The following is a 20,821-nucleotide window of genomic DNA, read 5'->3' as shown; positions in this document are numbered from 1 at the left end:
AGATTTATATATCTGATATACAAGAGATTTAACAGTAACCAACAATACATTTGCAGAAAAGTTTCCATTTAAGATTCATGTAATGAAATAAATCTACAATATTATTTTATCATGTTTACTTTATCCAGACACCCAAATATACCTGAGGTTCCAATGAAAACAAAAATGAAAAATGAAGCAGGAGAGTTAATTGTATGGAAGGATGAAGAAATGACTGGGTAGCTATTTTATTTTCAAAAGTCATTTCAAAATATCATATATTAAAAGGCTAATAGTTCAAAAAACTGCTGAGCCTGATGCTTTAAAAGGGAAATGATATGAATGTATTTTACAATGAAGGTTGTTTGCCAGTGAACTCTAGTTTCTTAAATGGAAGTTCACAGTTTAATAGAATAATAAGTAATAGCCCAAACAAAAGTATACATAGAAATTACCTGACAAATTGGCTAGTCATTTTTGGCTCTAACAATATAGTAATATTCAAACTTATGCTGGTTAGAGAGTATGACATACACACTTTTAAATTAATATTTATCCCATTATTTATGGAAAGCAAATGTTATAAATCTTAGGAGAGACATTTCTACCCTATTAGCAAGATTTTATCAAATCAATAAAAGATCTTAAATACTATTTGTAAGAGGCAAATACTACATTTTTTAAAAGTTTTCCACTAAAAGGTAGTGACAAATTAAAGTGGGAAATGACAGCAAAAGAAATAAAACATATTATTTGGACTAGAAAACAATCATCCTCTATCTATCTATCTATCTATCTATCTATCTATCTATCTATCTATCTACCTATATCTCCATCACCACTAGTAACTATTATAATGTGCTTGGGCATGTTTTTAAGTAACTAATGCTTATTTCACAAAGGTTTATGTGGTGTAACTGTCATTGACACTGCTTTGGAGGTAAGGAAACCGAGTCACAGAATGCCTAGAGAGCAAATCTAAGGTGGTGAAGTCAGGTTTCTTGTCTGAATCCAAATACACTCTCAACCACTGAATTTCTGATTTCGGAATCTTTTACGAGAAGGTTAATGCAATTTTCTCATTAAAACACAATACCTGGACATTGTAAAAAATTAAAGCAAAAAAAACACCCAGTAATTAATGTATATTATTTTCTGACAGGCCCAGGGATCAAGTCACAGGCCTCACTCATGAAAGATAAGCTCTCTTCCAATGAACTACATACACACCTAACTGTTGAAACCTAGTCTAAAAGTCTAAAAATAACCTTACCACATATGGAGTATACATAATGTAGTTTGAAAAAGTACCTACATTTGACACTGGATAGTTTACAAACGTATTTTAATGTCATCTTTGGTAATGTTAAGTAGAGGTTAATTATATTTCTACAAAGTTTTCAATACAAGGTACATTGATTATGATTACTGGTATTTGACAAGAGTTTTAAATGGTTCTAGGAAGGTATACTAGAACATCTAGTATACTAATAAAAGTGTTCAGAAAAGAAACCCAACTCCATGGATAATGAAAATTATGGAAATCTATGTTTCAGGAAATAATATTTATGTGTAACTACTGCAGAAACTAGTATATTTTAAAAGAAATCACAATTTTAACTTAAAGTATTTAGTAGGCAGAGGATTAAATCATTGGTAAGATAATAACACCTTTATAATCTATAAAGTTATTTTCAGATTAAGGTAAGGTAAATAATTACATAAAGTTAGCATTGGGAATGATGGTGCAAGTCTTTAATCCCAACATTTGAAAGGCAGAGGTCAACCTGGTCTCATATTGAGTTCCAGGACAGCCAGGGATATACAGAGAGACCCCGCCTCAAAACAACAACAATAAACAATTAAGATTTGATATAGATAAATAGAGTTCAACTCTAAAACCTTTTCACAATCATGAGCAAAGGAACAGAAAGCATGATTTTAAAAGGAACAAGAATAAGTATTATTTGTTTATCATCATTTCTAATGTCAATAAATCATTTGTTATAACTTCTTTTAATAATGAAAATGGATTTATATATCCTTCTCTCCTTAGAACTAGTTAGAAAAAATGTCCAAGAGTTGGGAACCAAAAGATGGTAAAGAGTTCACAGAGAATATTCCCCATTATTGCTCCTCTCTGAGAAAGTGTCAAACAGGAGGACACAGCATTCAAATACCATTGTTTTTCTGGAAATGTGACGAACATTGGTCTTATAATCTATTAAAACCATCTCTCTTATTTTTTTCTTTTGGGGAAAAACAGTTAATTCTGGCGTTGATTTGAACAGCTTCCTTTCCCTTGCTCAGCATGCTAAGATGATGTTTGATTCACTTCATCTCCAAGTACCAGCTAAGCAATAACAGTCGTGATGGTAAAACAAGGCACATTTGCAGGTAGTTCAAGCACTTCACAAGAGAAGGAAGCCTGAAGCCAGGTTTCCAGAAGGATGCCTTGAGGCCCCTCCCATCTATTCAACTCATCACCTCTTGTCTGTCATTCAGCTTTTAAATGTTTTAATAGAATTCATTTCCACATTTCAAAATTTTCTGCTAATCATTGTTTTTAAAGGCAAGTCACATGGCTTAATCACAACTAAGCACACTTGTTTGCAGTCTCTCCTCTTGCATTTGCCTTTTAGACATTTCCCATGGTTAAGCACTTACAAAATGTTAGTCAAATTCATAAATCGATTTATTTTAACCGTCAGCTAAGGTTACTTAAAAGTGAGTGCATTTTAAAATAGCACTTGGATGAGTCATGTAAAGCCTCTAATCTTTTGCAAACTTGATATGAATCATTAGAAAGAGGTTTACTCTTAATTATTTCAATTAATACTCAACATTTTAGGTTTTTCTTTGTCTGTGAAATATCAATTCAGTTGAAATATTGCCTGCTGTCCTTTAAAAATTAAGTTCTTTATACAAATTCAAATTCAGGATTATCCTCTTAAGCTGCTCATACCTCCCTTCAGCCATTCCCAAATTTGGATATAAGATAATGAAAAAAATATTTGCCAGATATATTTTATTTAGCTTCACCTCATAAATACCTGCCTCTATTGGTTATTATTTAATGCAAAGCAATCAGTAAAAATCAGTGGTTCTCTTCTTATTTGCAAAAATGAGAAAATTAGTACTTATTCTGTCGGGCTGTGAGGAAAATAAAAGGCAAGTAGAAAGCATGTTTAATACCTATCATAACTTCTACATTTTTTCCTTTCCTACTTAAATGCTTGGTTCTTGCCACTTTAAATTTAAGTCCATTTCAAAAGTAGATACAGATCTACCTTAAGTTAAAAAGATCTCTCCAGGAGCTAAATTTTCATAGAGAAAATAAATTGTTCATAAAGTCCATCAATTAGTTTTATCTCACTTCACATGCCTAATGTTCCCCATGATTTTAGTGCAATTATGTGGTTGCATTCAAATAATACTCTTTAGAATCATAGCGTCATGAAGCTCAGAGAACATCTTTGATGTACTCTTGTCCCTATGTTTTCTCTGTGACAAAATCAAGGCCACAGAAGTTAACACTTCTCTCATGTTTTGTGTGAATAATTTTATTCCAGATTTGCAAATTCTAAACTAATATAGTGTTGTATTAGTTCCCTAATTTTTTACTGCACACATTATGCTAAGAACATCTTACATTGACAATAACTGAAAGAAGAATACTCAGTATCTTACATCTGAGGGTGTTTTATCTTCAAAATAATTACTTTGATAAAGGTAATCAAAAGGAGTACAACCATTGAGGAGAAAGTGATCCATTCATATAGAGATATGTTCAAAAAGCCTACGATATATCTGGGAGTATGAATAGAATCAAACATAGTATGTCTATATGTGTGTACTGTTTTTCTTACACAAACATAATAATGATGAATTTTCATTTACAAATTAAATGAGATTAAAAATGATTAATAGCTAGGCAGTGGTGGCACACACTTTTAATCCCAGCACTTGTGAGTCAGAGACAATACGATCTCTATGAGTTCTAGGTGAGCCTAGTCTACATAGTGAGTTCCAGGACAGAGAAACCCTGTCTTGAAAAATTAATAAAATAGAACAATTATGATTATATGCTGAAATAATGGTTATATAAATGTAATTATATATAATGTATTATTATATAACATAATGGTTATATAAATGTGTATAGATTATATATTATTATATAACAACTCTTATATGCTGAAATCATGGTTATATAAATATAATTTTCAATTTGTCAGTTATAGGAATCATTTTATGACTTCTTCTTAGCATATCTGGTTTGTAAGCACCACTATTTGTACACATTGGGTTATTTGTAAGTTAAATAAGAGTTGATTGAATACAAGCTCTAGCAATGTCATGACTGTCAATCTCATAACCTCAAGAGTTATTAAAGAGATAATGAGTAGGTATCATGTATAGTTTGGCTAAGCTGGACAAAAGGATTATGCATGTCCCAGGGAGGTTGGTATGAAATTTACTAATACTATTCAAAATTGTATGCAATTTCAGATTTAATAATTGTTTCTGGAATTTTCATTTAATATTTTAGGACTGCAGGTGATCATGTTAGTTGAAACCACAGGAAAAATTTTCAGATAAAGGGGGAAGTGCTGTAATGAGAATTCTAAATCATAAAGCTTTCTTCATATAAACCTAAAAGTACTATAAATAAGCTTTTAAAATAAGCCAATATTAGATACAGTACTTACAACTTAGTAGGATGTCATGTAAACAGGATGCTATACTTGATTTTCATCTTTTCAAGGAAACACTTATAAAATCAAAAAACCCCAAAGCAAACCAACCAACCAGGCAACCAACCAGACAGACAGACAGACAGACAGACAGACAGACAGACAGACAGACAAAAACACTAGAAACTATGAACAACTAGAGTCAATTTGTCACTAGCAGGAGAAAAGTCGCTGTATAGAATACAGGAACAACCTGAAACTAAATGTCAATAAACGCTTTCTTCTCTGAAATAATTACAAACATAACTCTAAAGACATACATACACGTGTGTGAAAAAACATAAAATTACTTAGAGCTCATTATGAATATGCTTGTTTCCATGATTTCTATTTTCTAGAATATCTTTATCTATGGAGAGAAGGTTCAGAACACCATAGGATAAAACAATATTATATTATAATAGGTACATTGTGGATAAATGCATTCCAGCCATTTCTGTTTAGTATGTCTGTGTCTTTCTCATCCATATCAATTTTATATACTTGCTTTCTACAGTTATATTTAAAAAGCTCTCCCTTGAGTTAAATTTATAATTAAGATATTTTTAGCCAGCTGAACAAACTATTAACATCATAAAAATTATCAATGCATTTCATGAATGTTATCCTAGTGGTAGCACTATCCAGTTACTTATTCAATTCTTATAAAAAGAGATGTGAGGAATGAAATTCTTATACATTATAATATCTGGGGAGAAGGCTCAGTGGGTAAAATACCTGATAAGTACAAATAAAGACCTGAGTTCAGATCCCCAGCCACCACACAGAATGTCAGGCATAGTGGAACTTACCTATTCTCCCAGTGCTGGGAGCAACAGGAGGTATTGGGGAGCTTGCTGGCTGGTCAGACTAGTAAGTTAGTTAGTCTACTGAGCTCCAGGTTTAGTAAGTTACTCTTGTCTCAATAATGGAGAGAACAATTGAAGAGGATGCTCAATGTTAAATCCTGGCTCCCACATGTTGTTAATAGGCATGCCTGCCCAGACAAACATATACAATACACTACACATGGACCCACACACAAAAATGTGACTTTTCTTTAACTACTTACTCAACGGGAAGGAAGATCTATTAAAATCAGAATAAATCAAAGTAAAACAAACATAGAAAACACCTACTTGAATGGTAGGTAACACTGTGCTTATTGTAAAACTCTTATGTCCTTAAGCTAAGGAATTTTAATTGGTGAAAGAATGCAACCACTGACTACCCAATTAAATAGGATAATTTAGAAATTACCTTTAGCATCTCTCTTTTTATTGGTTTCTTTTAAAGGTGGTTTTTATGACACACTCCTACTACCCTCACCTCTACAGGAAATGAAAAGAAAAGAAGGGTGAGTATCTGTGGAAATTCCTAGATTTCTACATTTGAACGTTGCCTCTTTGCCCCTATCATTTGCTGTGTGCAGATAGATGATGGCTTTGATAAACATGCTATCCCTTACCAGCCCTTCACTTGGCTTAATATTTGCCAGCTGAATCACTTCTAGGTGAGCAGACTGTGAAACCAGAGGATCTGATGACAGGGATATGATGTGGTCACAGACTCCAGAAAGAGTTTTACACTGAAAGTGAAAAAGAAAAGTTATGGTAAACATATTTATAAGTAACATACAAATCACCATTTATTGTAATTTTAAACGTTTCACTTTATTTTTTATTATATGGCTGTGTGAACATTAGTGCCGATCCCTCAGAGGCATCAGATGACTCTAGAGCTGGATTACAGGCAGCTGTGAGCTACTCAGTGTGGGTACTGCAAACTAAACTCACTCTTATTCTTGGAGCCATCTCTGCAGCCCCTATTATAACTTTTTAAGGAGGAAAACATAAAGTGGAAGAATGTCAACCAGTACTTGAATTTTTAAAAATTCTTATACAAAAGGTCACCAGGTACACATAATACACAAAATGTATCTGTCTATATTTTTAAAGTTAAGGATACATGAACTCTATTTCTGGGTGTTAATCCAAGTTATAGTTATGTATTATTTATATTATTTGATGCACCATATTACCCAACAATTTTGATAAACTGAGAACCTCTTGATATTGCGGTTTAATTTAATCCAAACTGTATTGATCTAAATTCTAAAAAATATTAAAATCTGGATCCTTTTATTTAATGATAAGAAAAGTTTAAAAAATGATCAAGTTTCTTGAAAGATGTATCACTTGTTTGGATAATTCCTCTTACATTGGTCATGACTTTCTGGATCAAGTTAACCTTTGTATAAAACTTCCTACTTCCATCAGGAAAAATTTGCAACAAACTCAATCTGTTTCTTCACCTTTCGATGACCAGTCAGAAACTTAACTTATTCTGAACCCTTCTGAGGCAGGGAGCATTTATATTCCAGTCATCTCTAACATTTCTCTGTACCCAACTTACCACTCACATCTTAACATTGCAAATATACCTTATCTGATCTGAATGAGGAGAAGATCAAATCAGCAGTTTTTTTCTTTACTGGAGGAGTTACTGTTTTGTGGGAAGCAAGATGCAAGATTCTATCACCCCTAGGTTTTGCTTGTTCTGTGGTGACTGCATTAGTCTTCCAGGAAGGTAATGATCCTCTTTGTCTCACTGGGTTTAGCTTCCCTTTGCTACAGAAACTGTCAGGCTAAATTTGCTTCTGTAATGGGACTCATGATTTTTGCATCTGTTTTTCAAAACTGCACTTTAATAGTGGTTATCAGCTCCTAAAGACAGACATTACTCACATAACATCAATTTCCAGAGGAAAAAAATACGGGCCTGATATGAGGACAGATGTATGTAATTATCACATTGACAATGTCTTTGTCTGTGAGCAAGTTATAATCCGTGAAGCTGTTTACTTCAAATAAGAAAATTAAATAATACAAGGAAGACTGCCTTATAAAGTTTATAATTTATAATATGATAATACATATTTAAAATACCCCACTATCAAAGATAATAAACAAATACTTACATGCTTATCTATTGTTTTTCTTTCTATAAAGTCCTCAGTTCTTACACATGAGATGAATTAAGACAATATTCTTAATTCCATGACCATCTCACAATAAACAACAATCACACTGGTACACAGCAGTCATAGCAAGTTTATTCCTCTCCTTATTACTGATATTAAGGTCTCAGTGCTTTGGATACAAGGATAGTATTTACTTTGATAAACATTTACTCACAATTGATGGTTAGTGTCAATTGTCAACTTGACAATCTAAAATCACCTAGGATGTTGGCCTAAAGGTATGCTTGTGAAGATTATCTCAGTTACATTAATTAAGTGGAATGACCTACTGATTATGGCTAGGAATATTCCCTAGGCAGGAGATCCTGGACTGTTTGGAAATAGGAAAAACTAGCTGAGCAATGACATATATGCATTCATTGCTGTTTCAGATTATGGATGCGGTATTACCAGCTCCATCAAACTGTAGCTGCTGTGACTTTCCCTACTGGAACCTAGAGCTGTGAGCTAAAATGAATCCTTTTTTCTGTGTCAGCCTCCACTGTGCTTGCAATACAGTTTTGAACCATCACACCAGGTTTACATTAATATTAGTATTTTAGAGCTCAATCATATTGAACACTATGCAAGACTGTATTTTAGAAAAACAATAAGAGAAGAGATATATTGTAATTATTATCTGATATTATTGCAAGCAGAAATTAGATATAGATTGCCTACAAATGTTTGGCACAATGAAAACAACTTCATATTAAATTTCAATATCCTTCTAACTTCCCGAAGTAGGTATTATTATAGCCACTGAACACATGTGAGAATTAGGCTAAAAAACAGTTATGGTTGCTGATTTTGCAGAATGATCTAAATTCTTAATTATTGTGTTTATTTTGATTATTACTTATTAACTTGTTTCTAATTGACTTCCCTTTGTATTGTTTTGTCTGTGTTAGATTTGTATTAGATAACACAATTAAAAACATATAAAATTAAATCACATATGTGAGTGTTTGACAATTTAAAATATTGTCTAGAATAAGCCCTTCTTCAAAAGCTTATGGAAATTTTAGTAACAAAAGGGAAGTCCTACTAATATCAAGAAGATGACTGGTAACCACTTCATAAAGGGCAATTTTCTTTTTTCTATATTCAATTCAAAGGATTTCACATCTTTAGTTCTAAAAGCAAAGAATAAGTATGTGTGTCAATATGTGTCAAATAAAATAAGATGCTGGTCCAGTGACTTGATTCAGCACTCACTCAAATAAATCTAAGGAAATATACAATGACAATGAGTACTCTGGCTATTTTATTGGATTGTCATAATCTACCCTAGATTGTGACAAAGGATTAATGACTGAATAACAGTGAGCCATCTCTCCAGTCAGAAAAGGTTAGTTATGATGAAGAACAATTTAAATATAAATGATTTTAGGTTATTTTTCTACTGGATAGTTTATATTAATGTCAAATATGAATTAATATAACTAATAGTTTGTAATGTTAGATTATGGAGTACCACCCAGATATGTTCTTGAGAATCAGCTTGTCTATCTTAATATGAAAATTCTAAGGGGTAAAGGAAGATCTGGAAAAATATGTTTGGCATAATATGATATTAAAGCACTTTAGAGAAGTTACAAAATAGCCTCATTTGATTAACCGATAATAAGACATAACATTCATTCATTATCTCTGAACTTATCTGACATACTAGACTAATACATAAAGTATAACCTCTTATATTTTAAATGGAAATGAATCAAGTGATTTAAACACGAACCCTGTGGAAAGGTAAGAGATGGGAAAGTCTTACATTAACTACATAGCACACCCAATATTTTCGTTTTTACAGATAATTGTCCCTCTCCCTCTCCCTCTCTTTGTTCAGTATTCTTCAGAATATACTGGAGTGAGTAAATGGAAACATCTTTATGTTTACTAAATAGGATTCTAATCCATCTGACCTTGTTAAAACAAAAACAAAAAAAACTCAGGCTCACTAGGTTAAAAGCAACTTCTACTTTTCATTTCTATACATGAATATTAATAACAAAGATTATAAAATATAAAACCACAATAAATTAAGGAATCAGCAAATGGCATACATGTGAAATATATGATTTAATACACACATAATTTAAATTACTCAGGTTTACTATCAGTTACATTGAAAAGAGTAAAGTTTTATTGTGTGAAATGCTAGGTACCGATATAAACATTTTTTTCAATTATAACAGTTTAGAGAACGGAGTATGCTTTTATTTTACTATTTAGTTTGGATACTAGAATAAATGAGTATATATCTTGCCTGCATCTCTGTCACTTTGGGATGAAATTTGTATAAAATACACATTGATTCAAATGACGGTGAGAATTCTAAAGGGCAAATTTTATTTGGAAATACAAATACAAATATAATATCTAGCATCTCAGTGCTTAACAGGTCTTTGTTGAACTAGAACTTCATTTTACCACATTTATTTGTGAGTATATGAGTACATGCATACATACACACAGACACACACGCACACACAAGCACATACACGTGCACACCATGGCAAGAATGTGGAATTCAGAGGATAACTCTTGAAAGTTGGTTGTTTTCCACCAGGGAACAAGATCAATTTGTTAGGCTTTCTGGCAACTGCCTTTACCCACTGAGCCATCTCACTGGGCATTTAGCTAGAAATTCTGTATGTCTATCTATAGTACATAATTAAAATAGAACGCACAATCATTCAGATAACTTTGAAAGAATAAAGTTCAGGAATAAAATTTCATATACATATTCCCCAACATAGGAATAATTTTTATTTAGATAAGTAATGACAATTGAAAGACATTTCAACTTAAAAACCAATGTAATAGAGTAATAAATTTTAATGTAATATCAAAATTATGTCTAGAAAGGATTGATTCAAATATATTCAGGAATCAACTACAGATGCAAGTAAATAAAAGTCATGTAAAGTCATTCCTCTAAAGCCCTGAAAACCTCTAATAATTTCTCTTGTTACAAAAATATGGCAGCAGAGAAAAAAAACACAATAAGATGAAATGAACCTGCTATGACCATAATCATGCCTGCATTAAAGCCATTCATATAGTCAATAATCACAGACTGTATGCCATGTGAATTAAATACCAAATACAATGTTTACAATTCCACAGCGTGGAGTAGCGTTTCTGGTAATTTATTTTAGGTTGTAACCTTAGCATCACAAACATTAAGCATATTTCGCTTGCAGTTCCTGAAAACAGAAAAGCAGCAATAACCCCTAAGAGCTTATGAGTTAAAGATACTAATTGAAAACTCACAGCATTCAAATAATCTTTCCTTCTAAATTCTTACACTGAAATGCGTAGGTCTTGATAATTATTGATAGCATCCACTGTCACTAAAGTTTATAATTGTTAAAATCTTTATGGGTATAGAACTTCAATAAACATAACTGAGAACATTTTGTTCAGTCTTCGTAAATGACACATGGGGATCCTAAGAGGTCAAACAACCTGTACAAGTTGACAGAGTTAAAGGTATAGTCAAAGCAAAACCCCCAAAATCATGAAGCTCAATAAAGTATTTGTCTTCCACTGACTTCCCAACTCTTCAAAAATAACAATTTTGAGGTGGAAATATAGTATTCAACAATTAGATTTAAATGACCAAGAGAAATGTTTTCATAATTATTCTCTCTTGATTACTAGTCTCTTTTTTGGTTTATTTCAAAATTTTCAAGTTGTTTTGGCATGGTCTGAGTTTAAATTTAAATTGGTCATGTAATTGGGATTGAAACAAATCATCATAAGCTCAGGGGCTTAAAATAACACACTTATTGTTTCCCAGTTTCTGTGACCTAGGGATCCAGATACTAGACCCAGGTCTTACTCTGCATATTATATTTTTGTAAGCCTGTCAGATATCAACAGGGCTAAATATCCAAAAGAAAGGCTTACGAAGAGAGAGTCTCTGCTTCATGTTCATTTAGGTCATTAGTAGGACTCATTTTTGTCTGGCTATACTACTGAGGTCACTACTTTCTTTCTTCCTATCATCCAGGGATTATTCTTAGCTCCCAAGAGTTGCCCTCAGGTCTTGATTACATGGAACTCTTCATAGGACATCTTATCATGTGGTGTCTGGCTTTTACAAGAACAACAGAATATTTCTTATCTTCTTTGAGACATTTTAAAAGGGCTCACAAAAGGCTAAGTTCACCAAAGATAATTTCTTTTCTTCTATGATATCCAAGTCAAAAGATAAAAGGTTTTAAACATATCTGAACAGAATCCTTTCACTTTTTTCATAGAACAAAACCTAGTAATATGGGAGTGTTATTCATTGTGTCTTCTGATCTCAACTACAATCAAGCATTACTAATTATACGCCAGGAACATAGATCTTGGTGGCTATCTTAGAATCCTACCCACCTTAGATACGAATGGAAAACTATCAACAGAAAGTCACTGAAATAATACACATTCATTTCTGAGCCACAGAATTGGATTTTGGTTCTCATAAAAGGGCAGCCATGAAGAACTCAGAACTGAATCCCAGTTTATAACTCAATAACTGCATGATATTGGGAAAATTCCTTAATCCTTCCAAGGGTCTAAGTTCTATCATACATACAAATTTTAATAAGACGACAGTACCTACTTCTCTGCATTAGCATGGGGACACAATCTAAGCTGGAAACCAGAACTAGATCTATTTAAATGCTGTTTTGTGATCAGAAAGCAATGACTGGGAGGTTTGTTGTGGGAATCCAAGCAGAGAACACTCAGTGGTTCTCACAACCTGTAGGTCGTGACCCCTTTGGTCAAATGATCCTTTCACAGGGATCGCATATCAAGTAATCTTTCAGACCAGATATTTACATTATAGTTCCTAACAGCAACAAATTACAGTTATGAAGTAGGAACAAAAATTTTATGGTTGAGGGTCACCAAAACATAAAAAACTGTATTAAAGGGTTGTAGCATTAGGAAGGTTGAGAACCACTACAATAGAGGACATATTACTTTCTAGGCTCAAAGGTGACAACAGTTTAGATGCATCAGTGAAGTCAAGAAGAGGTGACTTAATTTGCTTTGGGAATTATATTCAAATAGAATAAATGAGCTGGATAAGCTCAGTAATTTTAGAGACTATATCATCTCTCTCAATATTATTATATGTATATATTATTTTTAGATAGAGACCAAGCAGCTGAAACTTCTGAGCAGTATTTCCCCATAACTCAAGAAATTTGAAGGAGGCATATATGGTTTTGCAGAGGTAAGTGTTACTCACACTGTGACAGGAATTTAATTTTCAGTGCCAGATTTACCCTTCAGTGCCTTTTCTATGATAAGGGAGTAGTTGTTTACACATTTCCTCCTTTACACTGGGCACAAGGTTATATTTTTTGTCAGTAGAGGGCACTGTAAGGACACTGCAAGAGAAAAAAAGGCTTCTCTTTTAGGTTCTTATGGTCTGTGCATTAAATTTTCTTACTTCCAATATAGGGTCTATGAATGATGCTCGTTTTTTTTTTTTTTTGAGGTCTCCAGGTAATGGTCCATTCCAACCACATATCTAAACCATGTATGCAAATCTCTCAGCACCTTTGTAGCTCTGTGTTCAGAGTTTGTCATCTTGAGGTTATCTTAACATGTTCTCTTGAACTCTTACTACAGGAGTGCCCAAAATCTTGCCGGAAGATCTTCCACCATCTTCATCTGTCTACATTGTGAAAAGTTTCCTCTCCTGTTCTGGCACTGGTGTGCTAGCTCTGTTCTGGGCAAACCTAGGAGGCTGCAATCACACCTTCTAAGCCCTGGGGCTGATTGCTCTGTCTTTTACTGGGTACTCATTTCTCTTCAACTTCAGGGATGGTTTAGGATTCCCTTGATATCATACCAGACATTCCTAATATAGGTTAATAATTATTTGTATCAAACTTCCCCTGTTTAAGTCACTGTGCAGTTTCTGTTTCCAAACTGATTCAATTATCTTGAAAATTAATTTTACAGCAACTTAGCTGTACTTTTAAAAATCTAGTGTCTTTGATCATATACAGAACGGTACCAGAAAAGATTATCCTCAAACTTAGCCCTTTGCGTGGCCACTTGCTTTCACATGATTTTGTGATTTTTATCATAAAATAGCTGAGGCATTTAGTCCTAAGAAATTACAGCTAGTCCAATCCCTCAAGTTAATTAGAAAGGTTAATTTAAGCTTGTTCACAGACAGTAAGTGTCAAATTGGAGTCAGGACACTGATTTCTTTTCACCTCTCATCAGTGCCCTTTCTACTACATTACATTAGTACTCAATATAAACAAATACTTTATGAGGATGATGATTGTACCCCCAGAGTCAGTCTAAATATTAAAGTATTCTGCAATGCATAACACATTCAGCAAACATAACATCACCAAGAATACTTACAGAAATATACTACTTTCCCATTCACTGTCTATAAACATCATAAAAAGGAACAGTATCATGTTACCTTCTTCATGTGGGCTGCATATTTTTTAAGAATGCAAGTTATTCCTTTTGACCTAGGAAAGGCAAACATTTTCTAACTCTATCATATACTTGTATTTCTCCTTTGTCCTTTTGGCATGGGTAACATTTAGTGAGGAGTTAATTTTTTAAAAGATTTACTTATTTTTATTTTATGTGTTATGCTTATATGTAAGTCTGTGCAACATGTATGCGCCTGGTGCCTAAGAAGGCCAGAAGGTATTGAATCCCACAGTACCAGGAATACAGATGATTGGGAACTACAATGTAGGTGCTTGGAACCGAAACCAGATCCTTTGTAAGAGTAGCAAGTACTCTGAACTGTTCAGGCATCTCTTTTGCCCAGAGAGATTAATTTATAGTTAAAATAGTTTCTAATGTTACTAATCACTGAAGTTCAAAATCGAATAAAACACTCTGGAAACCAATTTCTGGCTCAGTAACAGTGTTACCATATATCTTTAGGTTGACTACAAAGGGTGAATTGAGGCCAAGTTAGCAGGATGACATTAACTGTAATTAATATATGTCAAGAAGCATCATAATGCTTTTCATCTAGAAAACTCAATATTAGAAATCATATTAATGGGAATATCTAGAACTTATATGCTTAAATGTGATAGGCACAATGAAATTTCAAGCATATGAAAATTCAATTTACATTTGGACCAAGATAACAGCTTTAAGAGGGGATTTCTAGTTATAATTGATAAAAGCTGCCTTTTCACAGATCAGAGAACTTCTGAAAATAAATATAAAAAATATGAATCTGAAAGTCCTTAGCATTCTACTGCATTCAAGAAAGCTAAAAGATTAAATATGATCACTTTTACTACATCATAGGGAATGCTTAATAATCTTTAAGGTTTGGGACAATTAGCACAGGAAACTGTTATATAATACATCCTATCAGTGTGAAGGCAAATACTAAAATGTGCTCTTTACTTCCTTTGCCTGGCTCTTCTCTTATATCCAATGGTTGGCTTTGTCTCCTTTCGTCTAGACAGCTGACAATGCAAAAGAATCTCAGATTAGCTGGATGTTACGAAAAATTAATAAACTTGCAGGTACAAAATTATATAAAAATGTTTATGAAATAAAAAATAACAAAAAGTAGTCAAATTCATTATCAAAGTTAAATGAATGAAGAAAAACAGGTTGGGGGAAAAGTAACTAGAATGGAGAAAAGAGGAGAGGGAGGCACAGAGAGGTAGAGGGAACAGAAGAGGGAGAAGGGTAGAAGAGTTGAGAAGGAAAAGGAGGAACACAGTTTTGAATGGGAAAACATTACATAAAATAGGAAAATATGCATTATTCTTCCTATTGCGTGTACAAAGATCACACTGCTGGCTATTTTTAAAAAATGTTATTTGATATCAAAATAGTTTGATTTAAGCAGTGTGACTTTAATGAACACATATGACCTGGGATTTTTCAAGAGTTTATCAGGCTTACAAATGAGATCACTAGGGTTGCAACAATTACAGTAAGTCTGCAAAAGGTCAAGACCTGCAATAGTTTTTCCAAATGGAAAGTCTTCAGTGAGAGGTGGGGATGAGGATAAAAGCCTGGAACTGAAAAAGTTCCACATTTTCTGATGCCATTTTACCATATAAAACACGTGTGTTAGCATAGCAAAACAGATGTTCCACATGTCAAGGAACATGTAAGACAGAAGCGACCTCGCTCATGGAAATTTAGACTTATAAGAAAATGTTGATCTCTCCTGTATACAGTACATTAATTATCTGCATTGTTTCCCATGATATCCTTCTGTTTTTGACAACTGGATCTAATGGCAACATCCCCTCCAATATTTCAGTCTCTTTTCTTTTGTTGTCATATTTTAGATTAATACACATCCGTGTACAATTCTACAAACAAATTCTCCTTCCACAGTACCTTTTATTCAGATTTCTCTGATTTTACAGATGAGAAAAGTGAAACATCAAATTTGTCCCTAAACTTTATTCTCAAACCAGTTTTGACTATTTTACCCATATGAATATGAAATTAAGCCTTAATTCCATCAGAAGTATAGCTACAGTAGAATAAAATATAAATTTTCTTATTTTCATCACAAGAATACCACAAATTAACTAAAAGCAGGAAATTACTTGAAGCTAAAGTTTCAGTTCTCATCTTTCTAAGCAAATATAATAAATACTACTATTCTAGAATATTCACTTAAAATTTTAATAGTAATGATTTATTCTGTGCTTATGATTTACTTAGCATTATAACTTAGAATCTTTCCTTTAACACTTGCCAATGAATATTTTTGGGATATTTATAATTTATTCATAAATTATATATTCCTGAACAATTTCAGTCAGTAACTGGGAATAGTAAATCTTATATAAATGTTCCATAGTTGACTGCCGTATTACTCTATGTCTTATTTTTCGTTATTATGTATCATGCTTCTTTGAACATTTCCTATAGAAAATGTTATTTGTATTCCATAACTTAATCTAGATTTCATTCCCAGGAAAGTATAGGCATGTGGGTTTTTATTTTGGAATTTCATACATGAGTACTGTATTTACACCATTTCCACTTCTTCATCTCTCCTATCTAATTTTGTGTGCCCTCACCTAACCTAAAAGGTACATTTAGTATTGCATTTATGTTTAAGGATGACCACTTGAGATTGGATAACCTATCAGTGAGATTTCCCTGGAGAAAATGGATTCTTATTCTCATAGCAGAAACTGACTGCCTGTGGCTCATCAGTGAGATTTCCCTGGAGAAAATGGATTCTTATTCTCATAGCAGAAACTGACTGCCTGTGGCTCATCACCTGTGAGTGGGACCTAGTGTAATTTCCTCCCTCCGCATTGGCATGCCACCTGGTAATATCATTCTGCAGATCTGCTAAAGCACCATACTGTTGAGATTTCATAGGTGCACCTTCCCTGTCATGCATAGAAGAAACTATCTAGCGGCAGGCATCTTGGACCACTGGTTCTTATAATATTTCTACTCTCTCTTCAATGATTTTCCCTGAACCTTAGGAGTAGAGGATGCATTGACTTCTTAACTGATCAAAAATGCTTTCTGTCATTTCATGAAACTTAACCATTCTATGCTTAAATTTTTTCATCTATAATAGAGAGATGATAGCAGTTTTTCCCCCTGAGATCCAAAATGAGTTGGTTTGTACATAACACTCAAAATGATGGCATAAGAAAATTACAAAATACTATGTAAATACTAAAATTAATATTTCAGAGACTTGAAAGTATGTCAAATTTGCTTTCTGAAAAGGATTTGATATTATACATGTATAGCAAAAAATAAGCCCATTCTATTTTCATGAGGGTTCCTATCTGCACATGAGTATATTTAAAAGTATGTGTATGAATACATAGAAATCACATTGTATTACTGCTTTACAAAAATTCCTTGATATCTAAAGGATAAACTGCCTCTGATAAGTACTAATAGCTGATATAATTTAATACACAATGTGGAGATTGTCACTTTGAAAAATACATGAAACTTAGGGTATGTACATTATCTTTTGATAGTTAAAATTATCATTTAAAATTAATTAATATTCTATGTACTTTTTTGTTCTTAAACATCTCATCTGTGCTTATTTGTTATGTATTCTTTGCCATCCTGTACTTTCCTATTCTGGAATTTGGCTTATTTTGTTTCACTTATTTAATAATCTTATCCTAACACATTTATTAAAAAAGAATTTTATTAAACTTAATATAAAAACATATTTTTATTTGGTTTTGCACATTAGCCTTGGCCATTGCTTTTCTTTAAAATAACTGCAGTTTTTCATCTACTGTCTTCAGGAAATATATTCATTCATATTCATATTCACTCTCCCTCCCTCCCCACTATGTAGCCCAGGTTGACCTGTAGCTTATGATCCTCCTGCCTCAATTTCTCAATTTCTCTAGTCCCTCTGGTTGAATTAATGCAAGGTTACTTCTTGCTATTATAACTCTGAAATATTACTATAATAATATCTTGAAATAATTGTCCTTTTAAAACATTTTCTAACGTTGGTGAATATCGAAATTCTAGTCCAAAATTATTCTATTATAGCCTTAATTATTGTTTTCTTTCTTAAAAAGAGTTGGTGATAAATTAACTAAAAGTTATCCTCTAAAACCTTTCTCTCATATTTGCCATTTTCTGAATATGTAAATATCTTAGTACTATAATATTAAAGTTCACTTTGTGTCTCATTCTCAAATTTTCTTTAATATCTGATTTTCATTTTAGTGAATTTAGTGTGGTCTTTCTTCTATTTCAGTTTTGTTATTTTTAATATAACCATTCTCTTAGCTCACTTGGTCTCTGTTTACATTGAAACTACATTCTTTATATCTCTTTTTAAAACAGGCAGCATTCTTTTGACTCTTATTGTGGACATTAAACATACTTAATAAGCCTACTTCATACAGTAGTATTATTTTAATATTGTAGTGTATTAGATGATATTTTATTTGTTCTTTCTGTTTTTTTGTTAACTAATCTTTACATATTGACCTAGTTAAAAAAAAAGACATCTTACAACTTTCCTTAGCTCTCTAACTTTTCCCAGGTGTGTTAAAGGGTGCAATAATACCTGTATTTCCTTATGCAATTTGTAAGCTTTTGTAGCTTTCCATATATAATCATTGCCTTCCTCTTGACAGCTGCTTCCTATCCCTTCCACACAAACTAAGATCTAGTCTATTACAAACATCTTCAACTCATTTAGTATAAATATATTCAAACAATTGTTATACTATATGTACCATTGAAATTTGCTTTTTTATACCTTTTATAAAAAGAGAGGGTTTCACTTTTGGTGTGCTTGGAAACTTACTATGCAGATGAGGCTAGGCATGAATTAACAGACTTCTGCCTGCCTCTGCCTTCCAAGTGTTAGGATTAAAGTTGTGAGTCACCATGTCCACCTACTTATTTGGTTTCAATCATATCAGAATATTTTATGTAATCCAAAAATTATAAAATTTGAATTGCCAGTCAGTGTCCTATGAATTTTTTCTTCCAAATGCATCATAAAAATCGTTAAGAGTTTTATTAGTTGACATTTTTAGTGGAGTATGGATGGGAAGTATAATAACATGGCATAGAATAGCATTCTGAGCTGAACTGACATGGCCCGATGCTATCAATGTATCCATCATCACCAGACAGGATGTTAAACTTCTTAATAGCTAGGGTGTAGAACTTTCCTAAGGAAACAAACTGCATTTATTTTAAATGTTTTTGAAGTATTATTTATTGTGTCACTCATTTGTAATAGCACGTACCTCATAATATGACATGTGAAAAGAAAGGTAAATAGAATTTACTAATATAATTTCAATTAACAAATAATAAGTTCATCATTAGAAATTTATCTAAGAAAAAGTTAGTTTTAAATAGAAATGATTATTATTTATTTTAGTTTTAAATAAAATTTCAAGAACTACTTTATAATCTGAAAGAGCTTATTTCCTTAAAAAAATCGAAATTAGACAAGGACATTATCTTTAAATTAATTTCTGTTTGGGTGAGTGGGGAGGTGGGGAGGATCTGGTAAGAATTGGGGCAGGTGAAAAGCATAATCGAATATAATACATGAAAAAATTAATAAAATAATAAAACGTTCACATCTGCTATCCTGTCATAGTGTGGCATCTGAATTTTTCAGAAACATTTTTTATTGTCATATCACTCTAGCAATTATTGTTTTGAATTACTTTGTCAACATTTGAATACTGCATTTTCCTCTACTGAACCTATTCTTCCTATTAATCAACGTACCTTATTATGTGTGAAAACATATACCATATTTACATCAAGTAAAAAAACAAAAAGCAAATAGAAATCATGACTATAAATGAGAACTTAAAATGAAGCTAATATCTAAAATGGTTGCAACTATTAACTACTTCAATCTTAGGTTTCTAACAGCCAATACATAGGGGAAATTGATACAAGTTTTTTGATACAAATCAGAGATTATTCCTGAAGAACTACACAAAGAGAAAAATCATGACACACACACACACTGACCTCAAAAGCCATGAAGTAAACATAAGAACCTATAACAGCAGATCAAAGTTTAATTAAGTAAATTCAACAGTTCAGAATGAAGAGTCATTGCTACAGAAAATTCAACACCAATTAGACAGTCACTTAAAGGAAATAAAAAATATAGGACATGACAGGTCTTCTCATGAAACAACATGCATAGATAATTAGTAGGCCTGAGTTCCACAGGAAACAGGACAATACAGTTGACAAGGGCTCAGGGAACTAGAATGGACAGTAACTAATAGATCCAAAAAGAGCATGGACCTCTACATCAGATTTATGTTCAAATTTAGCACTCAAATATTTTAATATTTGCATAGTTTCACCCACTGTAAAATTGTGATTAAATGAAATATGGGTACGCTGTTTATCTTATAAAATGCTTTGGAGCATTATGTGTTTCCCATTAAGAATTATTTTGTTGTGGAAAATTTGCTCACACACGATCAAACAACTTTGGAATGTGATCCAAGTGAGATACCAAGTCCATGTGTGTTTTATTTATTTATGTGTCAATTTTGTTATTTCAGATACTCTTCCGGCAAAA

At 32.5% G+C, this 20,821-nt stretch overlaps 1 protein-coding gene across 5 annotated transcripts in view; it reads right to left on the bottom strand.

The window, feature by feature from the left end:
* Positions 1-20,821, bottom strand: part of Cnksr2 (connector enhancer of kinase suppressor of Ras 2) — a 222,923-nt gene that overhangs the window by 123,929 nt on the left and 78,173 nt on the right. For all 5 annotated transcript variants that reach the window (XM_005074247.4, XM_021229609.2, XM_005074246.4 and 2 more), the window contains exon 6: positions 6,184-6,303. In XM_005074247.4, the coding sequence (XP_005074304.1) occupies positions 6,184-6,303 (120 nt within the window). The remainder of the gene's footprint in view (positions 1-6,183; positions 6,304-20,821) is intronic.

This window comes from Mesocricetus auratus, unplaced genomic scaffold (assembly GCF_017639785.1).
Source record: "Mesocricetus auratus isolate SY011 unplaced genomic scaffold, BCM_Maur_2.0 Super-Scaffold_100003, whole genome shotgun sequence".
Lineage (NCBI taxonomy): Eukaryota > Metazoa > Chordata > Mammalia > Rodentia > Cricetidae > Mesocricetus > Mesocricetus auratus.
The sequence above is the reverse complement of the archived record's forward strand: the minus strand, read 5'-3'. Positions and strand labels throughout refer to the sequence as shown.